Source organism: Corvus hawaiiensis, chromosome 1, assembly GCF_020740725.1.
Source record: "Corvus hawaiiensis isolate bCorHaw1 chromosome 1, bCorHaw1.pri.cur, whole genome shotgun sequence".
Taxonomy (NCBI): domain Eukaryota; kingdom Metazoa; phylum Chordata; class Aves; order Passeriformes; family Corvidae; genus Corvus; species Corvus hawaiiensis.
The window spans coordinates 35,366,440-35,387,171 of record NC_063213.1 but is presented as its reverse complement, the minus strand read 5'-3'; the positions used below and the strand labels follow the sequence as shown (position 1 = coordinate 35,387,171).

General features: G+C 37.4%; 1 protein-coding gene across 7 annotated transcripts in view; it reads left to right on the top strand.

The window, feature by feature from the left end:
- Positions 1-20,732, top strand: part of LOC125324274 (myosin VIIA and Rab interacting protein) — a 214,648-nt gene that overhangs the window by 13,494 nt on the left and 180,422 nt on the right. For all 7 annotated transcript variants that reach the window (XM_048299967.1, XM_048299959.1, XM_048299936.1 and 4 more), the window contains exon 2: positions 1,131-1,280. In XM_048299967.1, the coding sequence (XP_048155924.1) occupies positions 1,171-1,280 (110 nt within the window). In that variant the 5' untranslated portion in view covers positions 1,131-1,170. The remainder of the gene's footprint in view (positions 1-1,130; positions 1,281-20,732) is intronic.

Below are 20,732 nucleotides of genomic sequence, written 5' to 3'. Positions count from 1 at the left end.
GGCAGTAAGAGTTGCCTCCTCTATATAGTGTAGGAACCATAGCATGTTCATGGTTATATGCATTGCTGGGAGCTCATAGCAGAGGTTCAGAAACTGTCTCATGCTTCTGAAACCATAACACAATGCGGAGATGGACTCCTCATGGTTGCCCAAATAATTGCATAAATCAAATGACAAAAGTAAATACTGAGAGCTGAATTCACTAGAATTCAATTAAATGAGTAAAAGCCATGAGAAAATAAATTAGAACAAATTTCATTAGTGAAACTTAATGGACCAAGCTCTAGTTCAAACCTTATTGTACATTCAATTCATCCATAATATTAACTACTACTTTTTCTCCTCCAAATATGGGAAATAATGATACAGTGATGATAGTGACATCTAAATCTTTCCAGTCACTCTGGAAAATGCATTTGAAATTAATGCTTTTTTAAATGGTGTTTTTAAATAATTCCTGTTTTCTTGGTTGGCAGTGTAAAATAGTTTTTGAGTGTTACAGCAGAGTATGTTCTCTGTTCATACACAGTCACAGGGACCGCACTGCAAACAGTTTTATAAAATCATGGCATAAAATCTTGAGAAATGTCTAAACCTGATTTGACCCGACTTAGTTTAAACATGTTCCTTTTTGAGAGCAACACTGAGGTCTGTCCTTAACATCTCTTAATATCCCAAAAAATGTATCTTTTCTATTTACATTTAAGTGGGAGGTGATTGCTTTCAGTGCATGGAACCTGAAAAATAATTCTGAAATGAACCCTTCAGGTTGTACCAGGGAAGTTTAGATTGGATTTTATGAGCAATTCCTTCACTGTAAGGGTTGTCAAGCATTGGAACAGGCTGTCTAGGGAAGTGGTTGAGTTGCCATTCCTGGAGGTGTTTAAAAGATGTGCAGGTGTGCCACTTAGGGACATGGTTTAGTGGTGGACTTGGCAGTGCTGGGTAATGGTTGGACTCAATGTAAAAGGTCTTTTTCAGCCCAAAAGAGTAAATTGTTTTCTTTTCTGATGTTTTCGGTATCAACTTTCTTTTTGTTGGGCAGATGTGCTTGTGATCTCAACACACTTGTGAAAAATATGAGTGCTTTCAATTTATTTTTCTATTTTATTTTCTGTTTCTGATTTCAGATATTCCTTATAGTTGTTCATATCCAGGACCCAGTGTATAATGGGGAGAAAACTGGACCTTTCTGGCTTGACTGATGAAGAAGCAGAGCATGTGCTCCAGGTGGTTCAGCGAGATTTCAGCCTTCGTAAGAAAGAAGAAGAAAGGCTGAGGTAAGGATAAAAACAGGATTAAAAATACTGGTCTATTTTGATTGTTACAAACTGGCTTTGGAGGAAACCAGAGAACACAGCTTTTTTGTGGTGTTCTATTCATTAATAATCATTCCTGTCACAGAAGCAAGAAATATTCAAACTCCTTCACATGAATTCAATTATTGAGTAGTAATTAATTTTTGCATTTAGTCTATCCTAGATTATACCACAGCAGTGGTCTCTAAATCACCCGTGTATATATCCTGGGTAGAGGCTAAGTAGTGTTTGATGTAGCAAAATCAAAAGTTTATCTTAAGGGAATTTTTTGCCTGCTGTAGTCAGTTCCTTTTTTTTTTTTTCACTCAGAAACTTTGTCTGCATGCAAACATCTCAAAGTGGAGAAATTCAACCCATCTCTTTCCCCTGAAACAGTTAAAGGGATATGTTATCCATTGTATTGAGTTAACTTTGCTTTCAGTAGTCTGTGTACAAAATGATCACAAACAGAAATAATCCAGAAGAAAACAGTTGGAACCTGTTGGCAAGGTAGCTGAGGAAATTCGGTGACAAGGGGACTACGGATAGAGACCTGAATTGGTAGATGCAATATTTTTCTTTCTAGTTTCAACAATGTTTCCTTGAATTATTATGCCTGTTTTTTTTATTACCTTCTTTGAACACATCATTATTTTTTATCTAGAATGCTCTCTATGTTGGCAAATGCACATTCTCTTGCTGTGCTACTCGTATCTCAGGCATCATCTCTTTCTTTTTTGTTTAGTATCAAACTGAAGTCAACAGAGCAGGAAGATGACTGAAATCAACAGAAAACTAGGCATATATACTATGTGCAATTGAAACTGAGAGGAATCCTGTCTCACCTGGAACATTAGGAGCACAAAATGTGTCTTGCAGCATAGGCCTAATTCAATTTTGACATGCTGTGTGAGTTCTTTCTTGGGTTGGGAGTGCAAGCTTGCTGCAGGGAGAAAAACTGGATGAGGATGGCACACAGAGGTTTGTTTGGTTTTCTGACTGTTTGTTGTACCATGAGTTGTTCTGATTACTTTGGTGATTTTTCACAACACAGCCAAGAGATTCTGGAAACACTTTAAGGAGGGGTAGTGCGTGAGCTTTCTCTGTCTTTTTATACTGTGACTGGTTGTATCTTACTGGAGCAAGCATACCGCGGTTAGGAAGTGCTGGGGCTTCTTGCCTGTTCCATGCAATAGATCCATAGTGGCAGGAGGAGGGGGAGGGATGGAAGACAGGCACACGGAAAACTGGCCAGAAAGCCTGGATAGATAAAATTTTTGCTGGTGTTTGTGTTTTGCCATTTTGCTACTGAAGTTTTTCATGAGACTTAATTGAATGATCACAAGTAGAAAGCTGGTGTGAGAAGACAGCTAAAACACTGGAAAGGTAGGAGAAACACATGGATGCAACTCAGCTTGTATGTGAGTATGTATTTCAAGTATTTATGACTTTTTTCTTCTTTCAAAGTTATGCCTTTTGCAAGTATTAAAGTATGTTAAAGTGCTGCAAATAATGAGCTGTACTGACAAAGTAAAAGTTCTGAAATTTAGCTGATATTTAAGATATGAATTTAAGTAGTTTTAATGACACTAAAAATTGCCAGTGAAGTTCAAGGCTTACTTCTAACTTAAAAGCTATGACTTTTTTTTTTTTTTTTTCCCCTTTTTTAAATCAAGCTACTTCGGTTGGTTTTGGTTGCTTGGTTTGCAACACATTTTTTTGTCTTACTATGTGATTGAAAATATATAAGAAAATTATATGATCTTGCTATAGATAGATTTTTCAGCTTGTAAGAAAAGAGATTAGATCTGCTTTGATCTTCTGGGCTCTATTGTGTTTGTGTTTAGAATGTTATCAACTGGCAAAGTTTACAGTATAGTTTCACTTTAGAAGTGAAACCCTGTAAGGCTTTGTAATCTTTTCTAAGATAAAAAACCTGGCACATGTTAGACTTCTAGACTTCTTTTAACAAATTCAAAACCAAGCTATATCTGAAGGTATGGTTTTGTGTTTCTTTTTTTCCTTCCTGTAATTAATTTGAGGTAGTAGCATTAGACTTTAAATGGAACTGTTGAAGCTTTTGCATGTGATATTTTTCTTAAAATAGGATTTCTATATAATTCTTGATATCATAGATAGTTTTATTTTTTGGTGCTTTTCCCCACCAAGATTTAAGTAGCTCTTTCACATATCTCTCTCTGTATTATTCCCATTGACAACAATTTTTTCTAAAGATCAAGAATTACTTAAGGGAATATAGGATCGATTTCCCCTGTATCAGGAGAATAATGAAAGCTAAAAAAACTGTGAGTGGTTGATAACTTCAATTTTCCTTTGCTAGTGGCAGCTGAACAATTAACTAGCAAGAAGTGAAGCTTCTCTTTACTTCTAATAAATGTTTTTAAGGTGATAAAGTAAAATGACAACCGTTTCAGAGCTAACAGTCCAATGTTTTTTATAATATTGCTGGTTTTACATGTTAATTTATTTTTCCATATTCTGTAAACAAAATGACATATTGTATGGAGAAACCATACTGATGATCTGCATTTTCTCCTGCAAAGCTGTTTTGAATTTCTCTGCAGTGAGGTTTTTTTTGCAGTGGTTCTCTAATTTAAGTCTTCCTCAGAACTTTTATCTCCTACTGTTATCAGACAGGTTGTTCTTGTACATTTTGTGAAAAAAAAAATTAGTTGGCTACAACCAGTAAGATAACAGTAAGATAAAAATGTGTACACGTTTAGTGAGCAGAGTGGTTGCTTTATTATGCCTTACTGCTTCATATTGGTTTAGCTTCTTTTTTTACTACGGCTTTCAGCCTGATATGAGATTAATAAGATTTACTGTTCTTTGTCACTTTTTCACCCATTATCTTTCTATTTTTATTACATGTTCGTTTTGTTCTTTGGCAGTAGTGTTATGTTTTTATTTACTTCAGTGTTAGCATAGTCACCCAGAGCCATTGTGGCTAAAATTATAACAACAACTTGTAAATAGATGGGCTGAGTTTACTGTGAATCGATTGAAGCAGACAAACCAGGCAGATCTGGCATAACTAGGAAGGTGATTGGTTTGAGTTTCTTGGTGTGTGTGCTCAGGACAACCTTGTGTACATCCCTTCTGCCACTGAAGCTCTGCAGGCTGTCTCTGGGCTCCTGGGACACTAAGAAATCATAGGTAGCTTTTTGAGGAAGTTGTCTGGACATGCTAATGATTTGTTTCCTCATGTACAGATTTATTAATCTTGAATTTCAGACTGCATGCAGCTGCAGAATGTCAGCAGTGGGGAAGATAGGGCTGGGTTGAGGGTTAAACAGCTAATATTTTGCTGTGTATAACATGTTTGTCATATGTGCAGTTTGGGAGGGATTGTGTACTCTTTATTAAATTTTTTTTTTCTAAAGAAATGACAGAGGAGAGATAATAAGAGCTTCCAAGGCCAAATGTGTGTTTGTGAGGTAGGCCTTTATACATAAACAGGTGTGTAAAAGTGTTTGCTGTCTTTTATTTGTTGCCTGCTTATTTAGTTCTCAAGACTAAATGTACCACTGTTTATTCTCCTCCACTGTGGGCAAAATCAAGTCCTCCTTTGGCTTTTTTTTTTTACAATTACTACTGTATTTATAAACATGTGTATCCATTTGTTGTAGATCAGGAATGCTGAGAAGTCAAGGTGTTTTAAATAAGTGAAATTATAATTTCACAGAAAATAATTGATGGATCATCTTCTTGTGGTGGATGTTCCTGATCTGTTATGTTTTAGCCATGTGGACAGGTTAAAAAAGGGCTGGTCTGATTCTGAATTTAACATTCAGAATGACTGCAAAGGGAGGAAAATTATAAGGGCAGAAGGGTTCAGGCATAGAAAGGGCTCAGTGCTGATTAGCTGCAAGAAGAGCAGATGCTTTGCCTGTCAGCAGCTACTTTACTTTGGAGGCCATGGTTGGAGTGACTTAAGCTGTCCTTCTGTAATCATTGGCTAAGAAAAGTTTCCATCACCATAGTGAATGCTGGATCAGCCATTTGCATGGTGGTATTCTGGTGGTAAACCTTAAAAACTTGCATTGGGCAGGGATGAAAAATGCTTCTTTGCAGGCAATGTGATTCTCTTTTGTTTAAACCACTGCTGTTAATCACCACTGCTGAGAAAATGTATTTACAAAGGAAAACTACTGATCTTCTGGTGCCACATGGATATGTGATCATAACACATTAACAATTAATATACTTATGCGGGGTTTGCTGGAACAGCACAAGGAAAGTGTTGAGAATGACTGTTCCTGACAGGAAGAAACATCACATTGTCTTGCTTGGTATTGTGTCTTTCCTAGCTAGTTTGCTGAATATCAGCTTTGCTACCTGTATTCATACAGTCACATTTTCAGGTGTAGTAAAGACAAATGCAGCAATTCATTATCAGTTTTCCAGAAGTGTTTTATTTGCAGAAAAAAATGAGGTGCCTGTGCTCACTGGCAGGCCCTCTCTACTCTGGTTGTTCTAATTACCTTTTTAGCCAAAGAATGGGTAAGGGATTAGACCAGAGCCTTGTGTAGAATATTATGAAAGGGTTTAAATTGCTTTTGCCTACTGTCTTCTTTTTGCTCCTTTTGCAGCATATCCCATTGTAGAATGAGTAGGCCTGTGAAGAGGCTTCTGAAGAAACAAATTCTCATACCTGACAAAATTCAGAAACCAGTTTGACAGTTTCTTGTCAGACTACAGTAGATTTCAGTGTTTTTACAGTATGTGTCATGGGTCTTTTAGTGGATAAAATATTGAACTCCTTCCAAAGCTGGCTAATCAAAATATTGTCAGTGTGAGTCATATCAAACTGGCAAAATGCCAGGACAGACATTTGGGTAGCTATCTGTTGATTCTACATATCAGTTCTTGTTTGTCCTTCCTGTGGCAGGCTTGTATCAAATACCTTAAACCAAATAAAAGCCAAGCAAGAAAAAACCCTGTCTTCCTTCTCCTCCTCACCTCCCCACAAAGCCATTTTGTAGCTATTTTCCTAGTCAGGAAGGAACAGGAGATTGGTCTCATTGTGTCAAGCATCAGAGTTCCAGCAGATGAACTTCTGATCAATACCTTATTGCTTGAAGTGATTTCATAAGGTCAGCCTTCCTGCCCTTCACTCTGATGAACAGTGTGGGGGAAGCCCGTTCCTCTGACCTTTTCTTTTTTTTTTTTTTGTTTTTGAGCAGGTAGTCACTGTTCTGCTTCCTGTGCCTGCTCATTAACTCCCCAAGGGATCCAGAGAAGGAGGCTGTGAAATACCACTTCATATCCCTGCTTCTGCCCATGAGGCTTGAAAGGAAGGCCACTCTGTGCTGAGGAGAGTGGCTAGCACATCTTTAGGGGCTGTCCTGACAGACATGTTCTCTCCCTGTGATAAAAGGTCTTACAGCAGTTTACTCCTCTGAGAAAGTTGCTCTTTGTGATTCTCGTGTTAACACAGCTGCACACTTCTCCAGTGCAAGGTTCTGCTGAGCTGTCAGGAGTTTAGCACTCATATATCTAAAATTATTTTTGGGTGCAAGGAGTGATTCATCAGAATCATAGCTGCATCTAAATACATTCTTTTACTAGTGCTTTGACTTATAAAACAAGATTAAAACATATGTACGGGTAGGGCACTACAGCTGTTTCCTGGAAGTAAGGGTTTATTAACAAGATTAAGAGCAAGACATCTTTTTTTTATAGCTTATCACCAATTTTATTACATAAGGTTCCAAGATGCAAACCTGTTTTCTGTCTCACACAGACTGTCAGGATTAAGAGTTGTCAGTAACTGCCTGTGTGTACTAGATGACTTACACTGTTACTGTGTAGCCCTCTCTCAACAGCTGTGTTTAATATTTTAACAGATATCCCTTAGTGGTGTTCTCAGGTCAGGATAGGTTGCTTATCAAAAAATGGCTACTTGGATGAATTCTGCATGAAAGTCAGATAGCTGGTGGTTGTTTTTGTTGCAGTCAGTAAGGAGGCACTTTAAAATGCATTTAGAAACTGTTACTTGCTTCTAATTTCAGGAAATATTGATCCAAGTGTGCTGCTTGCTATGGAATAATGCTGTGTTTGGGGTCAGACCAGGAAAGAGGTGTCTCAGCAATGATGCAAGGTCTTACCTCATGTGCTGTGCAGCAACATTTTGAGTCCTTTCTGTGGTTTGCCCAAAACTCCCTGCTCCGACACAACAGGGTCCTGGTGCAGAGATGGTGAGTGTGTAGGTTCTGCTGACTCTGACATTGATCCCTGCCTCACCTGTAAGTGGAGAAAGTGATTGCGGCTGACAGGACAGTAGGATCTAGTTCATGCTTTACGAGAGAGAAATCAGGGCACTGGAAAGAATCTGGCCTTTGAAGCAAAGAACTTTCATCTGTTTTAAGTTATAGATTTGGGCCCAGTTTTTATTCTGCCTAATGGAGGAAAAAATGCCAGGGTACTTCCAAAGAGCAACTTATGCTTAGTTGCCTCTAAAACAAGTTCTGCGCATCTTGCTAGTGCATGCTTGTGACTATCATGGGAACCCACTATGACTGTTCTTGCCATCTGAATGGCATGAAGATGTTGTAGGAGAAGCACAGATGGAACTTCTCAACAAGTTCTTCCTGCCAAGTATTTGAATATAGGCAATTCCAGATGTGAGTTTTGGCTTTTTCAAGATGTGTTTACGAATGCAGTTACAACTGAGAGGAAATGCTGGTGAACCAAGCATCATCTCTCATGTTTCTTCATGCTTATGAAAAGGTGCAAAAGAAAATGCCTAATTTTACGGGATATTAGAGAAACTTGTTTAGAAAGAAATGTCTCCAGCTCACATTTCTAATATTGGACAGGCCACGGGAGATGTAGTTGAAGTGCATCCCACATTCAGTGTGCCAAGCTTGCATAAACTGTGGGTAAGTCTTTAAAGGAAGCAGCATGATGTTGTGGAGATGTTATAAAACTTATTGCAGGCTTTTTTTGTGTAATTTGGTCTTCATTGTGGGTTATGACTAATCAAATTATTGGCTACAATTTAGCTAAAAGGAATGAGTGTTCCTAGCAATAATGAATAGCTATAACGTAAAATCAATATTTAATCTCCGATGTCTCGTGTATGAAGAGTCTGAGCTGTTAAATGTGACTTGTAGCAGTAATCTTCTCTCACCTAACTGGCCCTGCAGTGTGGGAAAGGGATGTTCTCTTGCATATGAACTCCTGTCTTTACAGTTTAGTCTACCTAAGTGTTGGATTCTCTGTTTGCTGTTATTATAGCAGTGCAATTGGTACTTTCAAGTTATGGCAGAACATATAAATAAACATGAGAAGAATGGCTGCATAATGTCTTTTATTCAGGATTTATTCTTTGTATTAGAGTTTAGAGAACAGGGATACTCCATATAATGTTCACTAACTTGTAAGTAGTGACAAGTGTTACAGTTTTGGAAGAAGTGTTGTATTTAAAATGTGGGTTGATTTTTGGTTTGGAGTTTTTTTATGACAGAAGGGAATGGTTTTGCTGTTAAGTTACTATAGCAACATGCCATCGGCCTGCCCTTTTCTGCACCAATCTGGATGGATCTGACTGAAGCTGCAGGGCTTCCTATCTTCACTATACTCAGCTTTGGTTCTCAAGAAAATAAGAAATACTGCTCATCATTATGAAGTTAGCTCATTATCAATCTGAGCTATGACTTTTCATTTAGATCTAAAATTTGGCTTGTAATCCTTTTTTTCAGAAACATGCATTATGGAAGTGCAAAAGTACACCTTTAAGAAAAACTAATGGCTGTGAAAGGAAAAGACTTCTGCTTTTACCTACAAAGTTGTAATTATTCTTAAGAAGTATTGTAATATTTCAGAGATAGGACATTTAAGGAAATTAGTATTGACTTGAAGTTGGATTTGTTGATGTTTTTATTTCAAGTATTGTTGGTGAATCAAGGGATAGTCTTTGCTTTGCTTACGTCAAGCATTTCCATGCTCTGTGTTCTCCATAGACAATGAAATTTATCTGGTCATTTTTTGTGGCCAGTTTCTGTGCCCCCAACTGGGAGTAAAACCAAGAACAGCTGTAAGAAACAGCACAGGAAGGTGACAGAGTGAAAATTGGCTGCTGTGAAGTTGAGTTGCCCTTGCAACTGAGCAGCTGACTATGGAGCTGTATCCCACTGTCCATGCTTTTGATTATAAAAAGGTGCATTTTGAATACTTCCTAATACTTCCTTTCTAAAGCATATGAACAACCGAAAGCATCTTGGAGTCTGCATGACAAATAAATATTCTGTGTGTGGAAGGAGCACTTTGGGGAGGTAAGGCTGCTGTATTAGAGCAACTTGAGTGTTTTATTCACTATGCCAAAGCTTAGGGAGTATGTCACGAGATCTGCCTCAGCCTATTGAATCAGCAGAGGTGAATGTTAATAAATGGCTTTGGTGGGTTTGTGTTCACGTAACACCTCATCCTTCAGGTTCTCTAGCACTCTTGTCTTGTGCAGCTTCCTACTTACAGATGTGCCAGAGGAATAAGCTACTAAATGGGATATGGTTCTTAGAAATCTGTCCTGAGTCCAGGAACCTGTGTCTTGAGAGGTTCATGGAAAGACAGCTGCTTTATAAATTACTTGTGCCAGGTTCTTCACTGTTATACCTCACTCCAAAGTGAGTTGTTGCAAAACAAGTTGTAGCTTAAGGCGAGGTCAATTTTTAGTGTTTATGAGTATTTATACTTTATAAGTACTTATACTTATGTGATTATGGCAAGTTCCAAGGCCTACCAGTCAACTTCTGTGAGGAATGGAGCTGACTGATTTGAGGTGTGTGTTAAGAGATTGCTGATCTCTGTTTCAAAAATGCCAAAATTTTCAGCATGAAGTTTTCTAAATGAAATTGGTGAACATTTTCAGCTAAGGGAAAGAGGGGTATGCATGTGTGGGAGAATACCACAGATGTCAAAACACTTCGTCAACACTTCCAAAGTGTAGCTTCAGAAATATCTTTGGAGGTACTTTTTGACTGTAACACATTCTGCCACTTGTTGGTTCATATTTGAAATAAAATGGATTTGCTTTTGTTACTTCTGTGAAAATAATAAAAAGAGTAGTAGTAGTAGAAATTAATATGTCAAGTTTTGCATTTATAATATTTAGATAGACAAAAATAGTCAGCTGTATCTCAGCTGAGGGTATTATGCAAGTTAATATACCTCAAAGTTTTGCTGCAATGGGTGTTGCCTAACCCTTGCCTAACCCTATGATAAATGCAAGATAATTATAATTTACCCTTGAGGGGTACAGTAAGGAGCTTCATGTTTGCCTAAGGGGGAAGGAGCTAACATATGGGCAGTTACTGCAGTCATACTTTTTACTGTAATTTAACTTGGGGTAAATTGTTAATCTACTGTTGTCTTTATTTACAGTTGGTATGTATTTGGCTCTGTGCCTGAGGCAAGAGCAAGTCTTTGAACTGCACACTAGAGTTGTTTTTGATAGGAATGAATTATAACTGCGCTATGTATTTGCTTATGCCTCTTTTCCTTTATTGCTGTAATAATTTGATTCTCCTTCTAGTTATGACTTTAAATTCTCCTGAAAGCAATTGAATTCAAATATACTTTTTTAAGCTGTTTCCTCTATGGTACTTACTTTACCCATTCTGCTATCCTAACTAAATAAAGGAAAATAATAAAATGTCTTTATAAAGCTGGTTTACAACAGAATAGTATCTTAGAACATCATAGCAAGTCTTCATTAATGCAGTTCTTCAGTGCGTTAGGAAGATGCAAACTTAATGCTAGTTTATGGCAAATTATGTGTGGTTCTTGGTACTGTTTGGATACAATTTGGCTAGTAGATATTGGAAGATATAGACTGCAAATGATGTGGTGTTTCTGCAGCACTTTCAGCTTGAAAGGATAGTCTAAATTTATCTTCGTTTTGTGAAGCGCATTGGAAATGGAATGAAGCACAGAAGTCAGTGTTTGCATCTCAATCAAAAGAAGCCTAAATCAGGAAGCAATTAAAAGAAATGCCTGATGGAGGTGGCAGGGATTTAATAATTTTTTTTTCTGCTGTACAGAAACGCTTTGATTGAGATTTAACAAAAGAATCTCTAATGTCTCTCTGGGCTACTGTGTGGCATTTGTCAGTGAGGGTGGTTGGTTATGTGCTGGTGGCATCTCTCTCCCTTATCCCCCTTCAGTTTTCATCAGTGCATGATGGACTTGAAGGTTTTTCTCAGAGCGTAGCGCTAGGAGAGAGGGGACCATTGTATTGTGATAGAAGATCTGTCATTAAAGGGAGGCAGCTCATTAGTGTTGCCGCTGTGGTCCTATGCTTTATGGTTCTTGAACCTGAAGGAGGTGATGAGTTATTTGCTTCTGTTTTGATTTTGTGGGGTTTTTTTCTCCTTTACTTTCCGATTTAAGAAAATAAAAATAAACTCATGTTCTTCTAGTAGGAATGTACGATGAATTTTAAAGGCTTTTTTGTAACTGCATGTAGGCTGTCAGTTATCCTGGAGATAATCCTGTGGTAATTCTTCCATTACTTTGGTCACACAAAAGAGCGAACCTGTCTTTTCAATTGATGTTCCTTCAGCTGATAGCAAGATGTCACCTGTGACTCTGTCTTTTGAAAACTTGATTTTATTGGATTGTGGAATAATATGAAGATAGTCACACACTTGTATGGCGGGTATGGAATAGCTCTTGTTAGATAGAGGACTGTAGTCTAAATAATGTCACTAATAAAGAAATCTGCTCCATGCCATAAAATATTTGAAGCTTCTATATGCCTCATAAATATTGCCTGTTGTTTTTTCATGGTTATATTATTACAAGTAGCCGAATTCAGTGCATAAAAGTGGAATGTGAATTTGTGTTTCATGTATAGCTAATTGATTATCTCGATAAAGAAAAAAGTAATTTTATAGTAAATTAATTAAAATTACTGTGAATTTGCATTTATTTTATTTTCATATTTTACGCACCTTGGTTCTTGGGAACAATTCTTCAGTGCTAACATGAAACCTAGTTATCTAGTCTGAGCTGTGAACTGACAAATTTGTTCTATGGTAAGTGGTCAATGTGTAAAACTGAGTTTCTTTAAGTTCAAAAAGGAGCTCTTAAACAGTTTATATATCAGTCCAGACTTGAGAATTTTCTGTGTCTCAGCAGGCAAAATATACAGTAGCCTGAGCATTGTTTTCCCTCTGCCACCTGGACTTTTTATTTTTTTTCCTCGTAAGTTTTAATGTTCTATTATTATTATACAATACTAATAATATTTAATATCTACTCGTTTTCTACTAGTATAGTATATAATAGAATACTAATCAGTACAACCATGCTAGCAAAGTGTGCTTTCAGATTGCTAGAGCAGGTGATAAATTAGAGGAAGACAGCTTCTGAAATAAGATCTTTATAACAAGTCAAACATGTATCTTCATGTTTGCCATTAACACAGGCTAGACTTGAAGTTTTCCAAAGATGCAAACTTGAGATTAGAAAACTAGCTTAGAACTTTGAAAGTAGCCCAGTTTCAGAAAGGCTGGACACTGAGATTGAATTAACATTCATGTGTTTGGAGTATTGTTCAGCACAGATTCTTTTGGATGACACTTCTGTCAGCAAGCTGTAAACGAGGGTTTTCCTGGCTTAGATTACATCAGCTTTCTCTGAGTACCTGCTTGAAGGTGTTTTTAGTGTTTTATAGTGAGTCTGAGGAGGAATAGCCTTTAAATTCTTTACATTTGCCAAATTTTAGTTTAGTTCCAGGCTGGTATTTTTATCCTTTTGTAATCTGAATGAAAATGAGGACAGAACACAAGTATTAGTAACACAAGAGGGAATAATCTTTCTTTCTAATCAAACAAAATATAATTCTAGGCCTTAGTAGAGTCTATGATCACCAAAAAGTGTTCTTGTGGCTGACAGTTCTCTCAAACTTCATTTGTCTTTAATCAGTCGAGGAAGCAGTTCCAGGCACTCTAATGCAAATCATTTCTGCCCTCGGGTAATGTAAAAAGATGCAGCATTCCATTAATCAACTTAGGACTCAGTTTCATAGAAGGAAGGACAGCAACTCCACCATCATAGAAATTTACTTTGTGGACTTTTCGGGAGTACTGTGCTTTGACCTACATTTCTCTGGCTAAGCTGATAGCATTGGCATTTTTATGATAATATACACTGTTTTTCAAAATTCCCCTCGGTCTCATGTTTACAATAGCTGAGTTAAACAAGGTAAGTTTCAGATGCATATCAGTAATGACTCCTGCTAGGAATGGCAAGTAGGACTGCTGAGATTCAGCAGTTAAGTGGTCTTGTAGACTATTGAACAGGAAATTCCTGACAACAGGACTCTACATTAAAATGTTCTTTTAAGCAAACAGGCCATACAACATCTACTTTGAATGAATTAGAGCAGAGGATAATGTTGCAAGAGGAGAATGTGATGTCATCACTTTGAGCAGAAATTATGGTCTTAAATATATATATATTATCTTGGTACGGCAAGCATTGCTGCTTTAGCATCAATTATTGACATTAGCATTAATTACAATTAATGTGATGAGCAAATCAGCAGTACATAATTGTAGTGTATATGAACAGGTAGGAATTTTTAAAACTGCTCTGATGCTTTTTTCATTCAGTGGAAAATCCCTTAATACTGATGTTTTTTGCAGAATAATAGTTTCAGAAACTTGCAGAGCTTTTCAGTCATGTATTCAATGTCTCCGCATTTAACTTGCTTAGCATGGTGGCATTTTCCTTTGATTAGTTTGCTTCAGCATTTTACACTTTGTAATGGTGATTTGAGTTATCCAAGACAAGAGAGATTAGGAAAGAGATGAAGAAGGAATATCATGGAAGTCACTGTTATCTGGTGAAATCTGATGTCCCCTTTATCTGCTTATGTTCTCTTGATTTTGCTGCCTCTATTGTGGTTTATGAGTTTAGCTCAGTTGGCTTTGCATGGATAAAACTCCTCTTCAGTACTATGGATTTCTTCACTCAAACAAATACTTTAGTTTTAGATAACAGCAATTAGCATGGAGGATGTAAAGTCAAGATTTAGCCTTTTTCTTTCTGAATAATAAAAACCAAACGGTGAGGCACTACAACTCCAAGATACATATATATTTAAGTCTTTGCATTTTGTAGCTGCCTAATGTAGCAAAACTTGAGAACAAAACAACTTACTGTAGAGATGCTTATGGATATTGGGTTTCATGAAGCAGACAGAAATTGGGTGACAGAAATAACAAACACTGTATCTTTTTATATGCTGCACATCTTGAAAAAACAAACATTTTCCATAGCTGTCTGTGATGAGAAAAAGTCATGATGTGTGTTGGTGCTGATTAGATCTACCTATTGATACATATGGTACATGTTATATGGGTCTTCTCTCTTTTTAACTCTTGTTTCCAAGTATTCTGCTGCTTTGCAAAGCTTTAAATTGTGCTGTGTGCTCATTTTCCTACATGGCTTGTGAGCTACTATTTACTACCTCATGTTGATCACACATGATGTGCTTCCTAGACAAACATTTAGGTTTGCTTTAATGGATAAGCAAATGTTGAGAAGATTGCACATATTGTCATAGTTTCAGAGTTTGAGAAAGTAAATGCATTTCTATGGCCATAATAAACCACACTGTGGTATTTGTTGCAGAACCTTTGAGTTATATAATTGCTCTCTCTGTCATCAATGTTAGAAAAGGCAACAAAAATACTGTATTTAAACCAAGCTCATGCATAGTCCTGATGATGGGTTGTTTAAAAGTGGATGTTGTTTCCTGGAAGGAATAATTTGACAGGGTGTCCACTTTCCCTCCGCATAATGTGAAATCTGGTGAAATTACCCACAAAAGTGACTGGAAGGGGACCCTTTCACAGAAGGAAGTTGTGCAATGAGCAGCTGCCATTAAAAGCAAAAAAGCCCAGTGTTTCCTGTGTACCAGAAGCCAGATGCCATTGGCATTGCAGTGATCCAGGCTGTTGGTTTAAGGCAGTGAGTGGGTAGGAACTTTCTTCTGGCACTCGGATTTTGTCATGCTATCCTTAGTATCCTGCCTGTTCCTTGGCTCATGAAACATGTGGTAGGGGAAATAAATTGCACTCATCTGACTGAAGTGAGTGTCTGTGTGTGTGTACAGAGGATCTGGGATGTGGTCTGGAAGCTCTTCTGTGTGATGCCAGAATGGACTCACAAATCTGTCCTACCTTGGGGAAGAGAGGAAGGCTTCACAGTTTGGCTGACTGTTATTTAGCAAGGTACAGCAAGGTGTGATGGTGTTTGACTTAATGAAACCCTTTAATGTACACCTGGTACAAAAAACTTGAATGTAAAAATTCTTATTTGAAGTTCCATATTCACTGTTTCTTGGTATTTTTTGATCAAATGCATTCAATATCCCCTTGATACTAACTGCAAACTTGACCACTGCTGCAAAAGTTGAGCTGAGTTCTTTCAATTCGATTCATTGCTGTCCTTTAAAATCCCTGAAGCACTGGTGAGATGGAAGTATTGCTTGTGCAGCCTTTTCATCACCAGTAGGGTTGCATGACTGTGAGAAATTAGATTTTTTTGTAAAATACTGCACAAGAAGTAATAAAGCCATCTGTGTTTTCAATTTAGCAATGTTATGTCTTCAGGGCTTCTGAGGAATAAGAAGTTATATACTGATTTTCATCAAACAAGTATGAATACTCACTGGGAGAGAGTCTGTAGCTTAAAAAAACTGGAGAGTTGTGTTTCAACTCAAGTTAATATTTCTGGAACCATCATCTCACAAATCCACCCCTGCGACAGTAAGAGTTCAAGAGTTAAAATTTTAGATGTATTGAGCCGTTTAAGACCTGTTATTTACAGTTGTTCTAATGTTTTTAATTTCCATGGGTTAGATACAAATCAAGTACCATTTCTGTGTCTGTTAGCTAAAATGAACCTATCACATAAAAGGCTTTAGCTTTCATTACAGACCTAAATCTTCAATAGTTAGTGAACTGTGATTGTGTCTTTCGTCCGTCCATTTACAATTGTCACTTCAGTGTTAATTATGAAGAACTAAATTGTCACGTGAAAGGCAGTTTTAGTTGATTGAAAACACCCATATTGTGGACAATATTCATATTTACCCTACTTCAGCTGGTTTCCACTAGCATTGGCAGGTAATCTGTCATTAAGTTTTGTACCTAGAAATGAATTTGTTATTAAAATGGTTAACAGTGAAGTAGGCTTTTAAGGTCTTTGCCTGCTAATATTTGTCTTATGCAAGAAACAAACAAAAAAGACAAAATCCATATGACATATGATTGTACTATAAATACTTTGAAATTTTTTTTTTTTTATATTTCTGGACTCATCACAAGGATTTTGTATGCGAATATGTAAAATTTAACTTCTTTTTTCTGAACACTGAATTATACTATTGATTGCTATTATACTATTTATTTCTATTACTTCCAGTCCATACTGAAATATTTGTCTATACATCATGCAGTAAATTGCTGTAGAAAAAGTTGAAAGTACCGACTAACAGTTGAAAGTCTCAGAATTTATATCTTGTGGCAATTTCTCATTTGATCATATAATAAATTTCTACTATTTGATTAAATTTAGGCTATAAAAATAAATTTTCCTATACTTAAAATTGTGAAAGACGTTAATCTTACTGTTAGTTGGAGGTGGAGTTAGTGCCATTTTTTCCCCTCTTCCTCCTAATTTCATAGACCAAAGGAGAATATGCTCATCCTTCCTTTTTCTCCTCCCTGTTTCCAGATGCATTCTCTGGCTCATGCTTTGGGCAAATGCAGAGTTTGTACCTCCAGTCTACTGTACCTTTTTGCTAATGAATTTGATTACAGATTTGTTTGTTATTTAGTTACTGAACACAGCAGTGCAGTGTAGGCATTGTATTGATATCGGGCACTGAGGAAGGTTTTCAGCATTCGGTGTGGCTGTTGTTGCTGTTAGATGTATCTGTAGGAGTAGTTACCTATATAGGGGATAATACTGTAAAAAATTTATTGCCCATCTGAAGAGAATTTTAGATGGCTGAAGTCTATATCCTCACCAGCAAATGACTGTTGGAAGAAGTTTATCTACTTATATAAGAGAAACAGTTCCAAACTCAGTAGACAGTAGCTAAAATACCCTCACTGCTTTGAAACGGGACAGGCATTCACTTAAATGTTCTTGAAGCCTTGCCATGGGCCAGTTTTCCATCTTGACAGAAAGAGGAGAGGGACTAATCTTCTGAGTCAAGACACTCTAACTTCTTTCCAGCTGGTCTGGTATCGTTTCATTAACTCTGAAATGAAGAGAATGGAAGATCGTAGATGATTTAGGTCAATGCTTCCCAATAACGAAGAGATGGGAGAGCCTGCTTGTCTCTCGCTTGTCCCTTCTTACTGGTAGGAGGTTGAGAACACTTGTAGAAGAGGGGCCTTTCTTGCATTGACTGCCATATTCTCTGCTTTTCCTTTTCTCTACAGATCAATGCATCCCCCTACATCCCCTTTGTGTCATTGCATTGAATGGTCTCAGGGCTGAAAGGAGCATATTCCCTGATAAGTCCCTGCAGGGCTTATTAGCTCCCAGGCAGTATAAGCAAGACTAAATTGTTCCTGGAGTCAAACAGATTTGTTGTGTGTCTTACTGTGCTCCAGCATAGATGGAGTCCTAGGAAAAAAAAAAGTGCAAAGTGTGTACATGGAAGAGCCTTGCAACAGAGAATCAACTGCTTTTGTGGAAATGGTGTTTCACTGTAACTGTGTATAAGGGAGAAGATAAATCACCTCAGTATTGTCAACCCAGATATTAAAAATACAACGCATCCTCCAGTAAATAAGTTTCTTTAAAACCTCTGGGTTAAAAAAGGCAGAGTTATTAATTTTCCTTTCTACGTCCAAAGGATAGCATTTCCTACTCTGTGTAGAAAAACAAAACCTAAAACATTTTCTGTTCCTAGGCAAATAGAACTTCACTTTTTAGGAGTTTTGCTGTCATCTTTCAGAAACACTCGGGGAAAGTAAAAAAAATACAGTGTTGGTTTCTCATTTGTATGAGCCTCATCTTGTTCAACAAGAACTTGAAATGTGTTGCAGTGTTAAATAATCTATTCCTGACCTAAGAAAAGCAAACTTGTCTCTTCTGAATGTAAACATTAAAACATGGCTATGTTTTTAAAAATGTCTCTTATTGTAAGCAGTATATGCGGATTTATATTGCTTGCTTTTATATAATTAGCTTGATGACAGCTATAAGTTGCTCATTCAGTTGGAAGAGCAGACCTTTACAGTGTATCAGAAATGTCTTTCAGTTTGGTGAACTCACCAGAACTGAAGTTGTGCAGTGATAATTGGTTCCAATATATTTAGCTGCCAAGTGTGTTAGAGTGGCCTTTTTTTGAAATATGAGTCATGCATCCCTGGCAGAGATAAATGCAGGATCTTTGAGGGTTATTTAAGTTCTATAAAATCCCCTGTAATCAATTTGATAGTATTTGAGGGACCATAGATGACAGAGGCATGGGTCAGATGGAGTTCAGAAAGGTTTCTTTATTTTGGGGAAATAAGCTTAATCTGAGTTGAGTGTGCTCTTTGTTTTCTCCTCATTCCCTGCAACTGATTTTTAAACCAGACTTCTGATAGAGCATTTCATAGTAAAGGTATTCTGGGAGAGTTTTGTAGTTAGTGGAATGAAGTATTTCACAGGACAAATGCAACCTTCACACTTCTGGCATGTTAGTGCAATCGCTCTTATCTCCATGAAACGTTTCTGATTGCTGTTGCAGCAGCACTGCTTTGACCTCATCTCTCTCTGCTGATCTCACTGCAAAATTCTTCTATAAAAATGTCACATTCGTGCTGTATGTCTAATTCTTACCTGTTTCTGATAAACCTGTGTGTACTGCCAGCCTCTTTCCCTTACAGGCTTGCACCTTTTCTTTCCTGAGCATTTGGGCATGGGTCAAGAAACAGAAGAGGGTTGAACCTGTCCAAGGAGCGAGGAGTACTTATCTCACTGTAGCTGAAGGGCAACTCTAGTACACTGTAAATAGTGTAGCATTTCATCTGAAATTAACTCTGCTATTAGCTGCTATGTTTATTACACCAATTCAGAATTGGTCTCAACTTTGCTCTGCCTCAGGGGAATGTGGGACAAAGGAACTCGTTTGCATTTGTGGTCCTGCTATGAAACTGGCAGCCCTGTGCCGTTCTGAACTGTGCTGCTTCTCAGAGGTCTCCAGTCTGGCTACTGACCCTTCATACAGGAATTTGAAACCGGACAGGATTGACGTAGGTAGAGGAGAAGCTGGTAGCCAGTTTAAGCACCCTGGGAAATAAACCTGATCCTCATCTAGTAGACTTACAAGCTTAGTTGAGCACATACTCGACCTGAGGAAACCAGCAGTGTTCTGTGGGTACAAAGACTAGCTGGGCAGAGACCTTAGCAAGGGATTAGCTGGGTTCAATGACCTGGGCTCCAGCCTCAGCCATCCTGGGAGTGTATTGGGGTTTTCTTTGTCTTCTTGAATTTGAGTTAGGACTTTGGCCTTTCTTGAAATAAACTTGTGTATCTGATTTAACAAGGTTTTGTTCTTGCTCTTTGTAGTATTAACAAAAACCAAAGGTTTAATCTTGAAGACACAAGCTCTATGGAACCATGCACCCATGGAGATTTGTCAGCTTTAATCCTCTGTGACCTTCTCAGTAGAGCATAAGAGGACTATTGTTGCTGTTTTGGCTTGTACTCTTTACGTGTTGTAGCAATGGGCCCAGTGATTTAAACTTGAGGTTTTTTCCTTTGTTTATTAAGGAATTCTGTCAATAAGTGATCAACTCGGTTTTTATTTTAATGAAGTAATATATAAATAAGTATTTTCTGTTTGCCTCACTACCCTCCAAATTGAGGATATTCAGTTATGAATGAAGAAATGTTGGAACGGGAGATACTGGCAGAAAGAGAGAGTTTGTCAAGCCAGAACAGTTTATTTGAGGGAATGGGCAAAGGAGGACAAATAATTTCGCCTGTGTCAGGCTACAGTAGAGGAAGCAAAACAAGTCAGATTAGAGTGGCATGCCGATTTATCCTTGTGTATGAACTTTGACACATTAATCAGTGCTAACAGCTGGAAGAGTTGGGACAAAAAAGTTTGGGTAATAATCATATAAAGGCGTGATGATTTTTCTGTGGGGTTTTGATGGAGAGTGGGGAAGTTGTAAGACCAGCTTTGACCTGAATATCATTTTATGATGTCTTTTTTGCTAAACTTTAGTTTCATTCTATTTCGCTATCGTGATGACTTCTTACTCATTTCATTCAAGAATTTGTGTATTTAATACTCCCTTTTTCACTTTTAGCCTTTCCTTCATCCACATACTGTCTTGTTTTCTAACTGTTAGAAAAGCTAAAATTTGCCAGTCTTAGAATCAT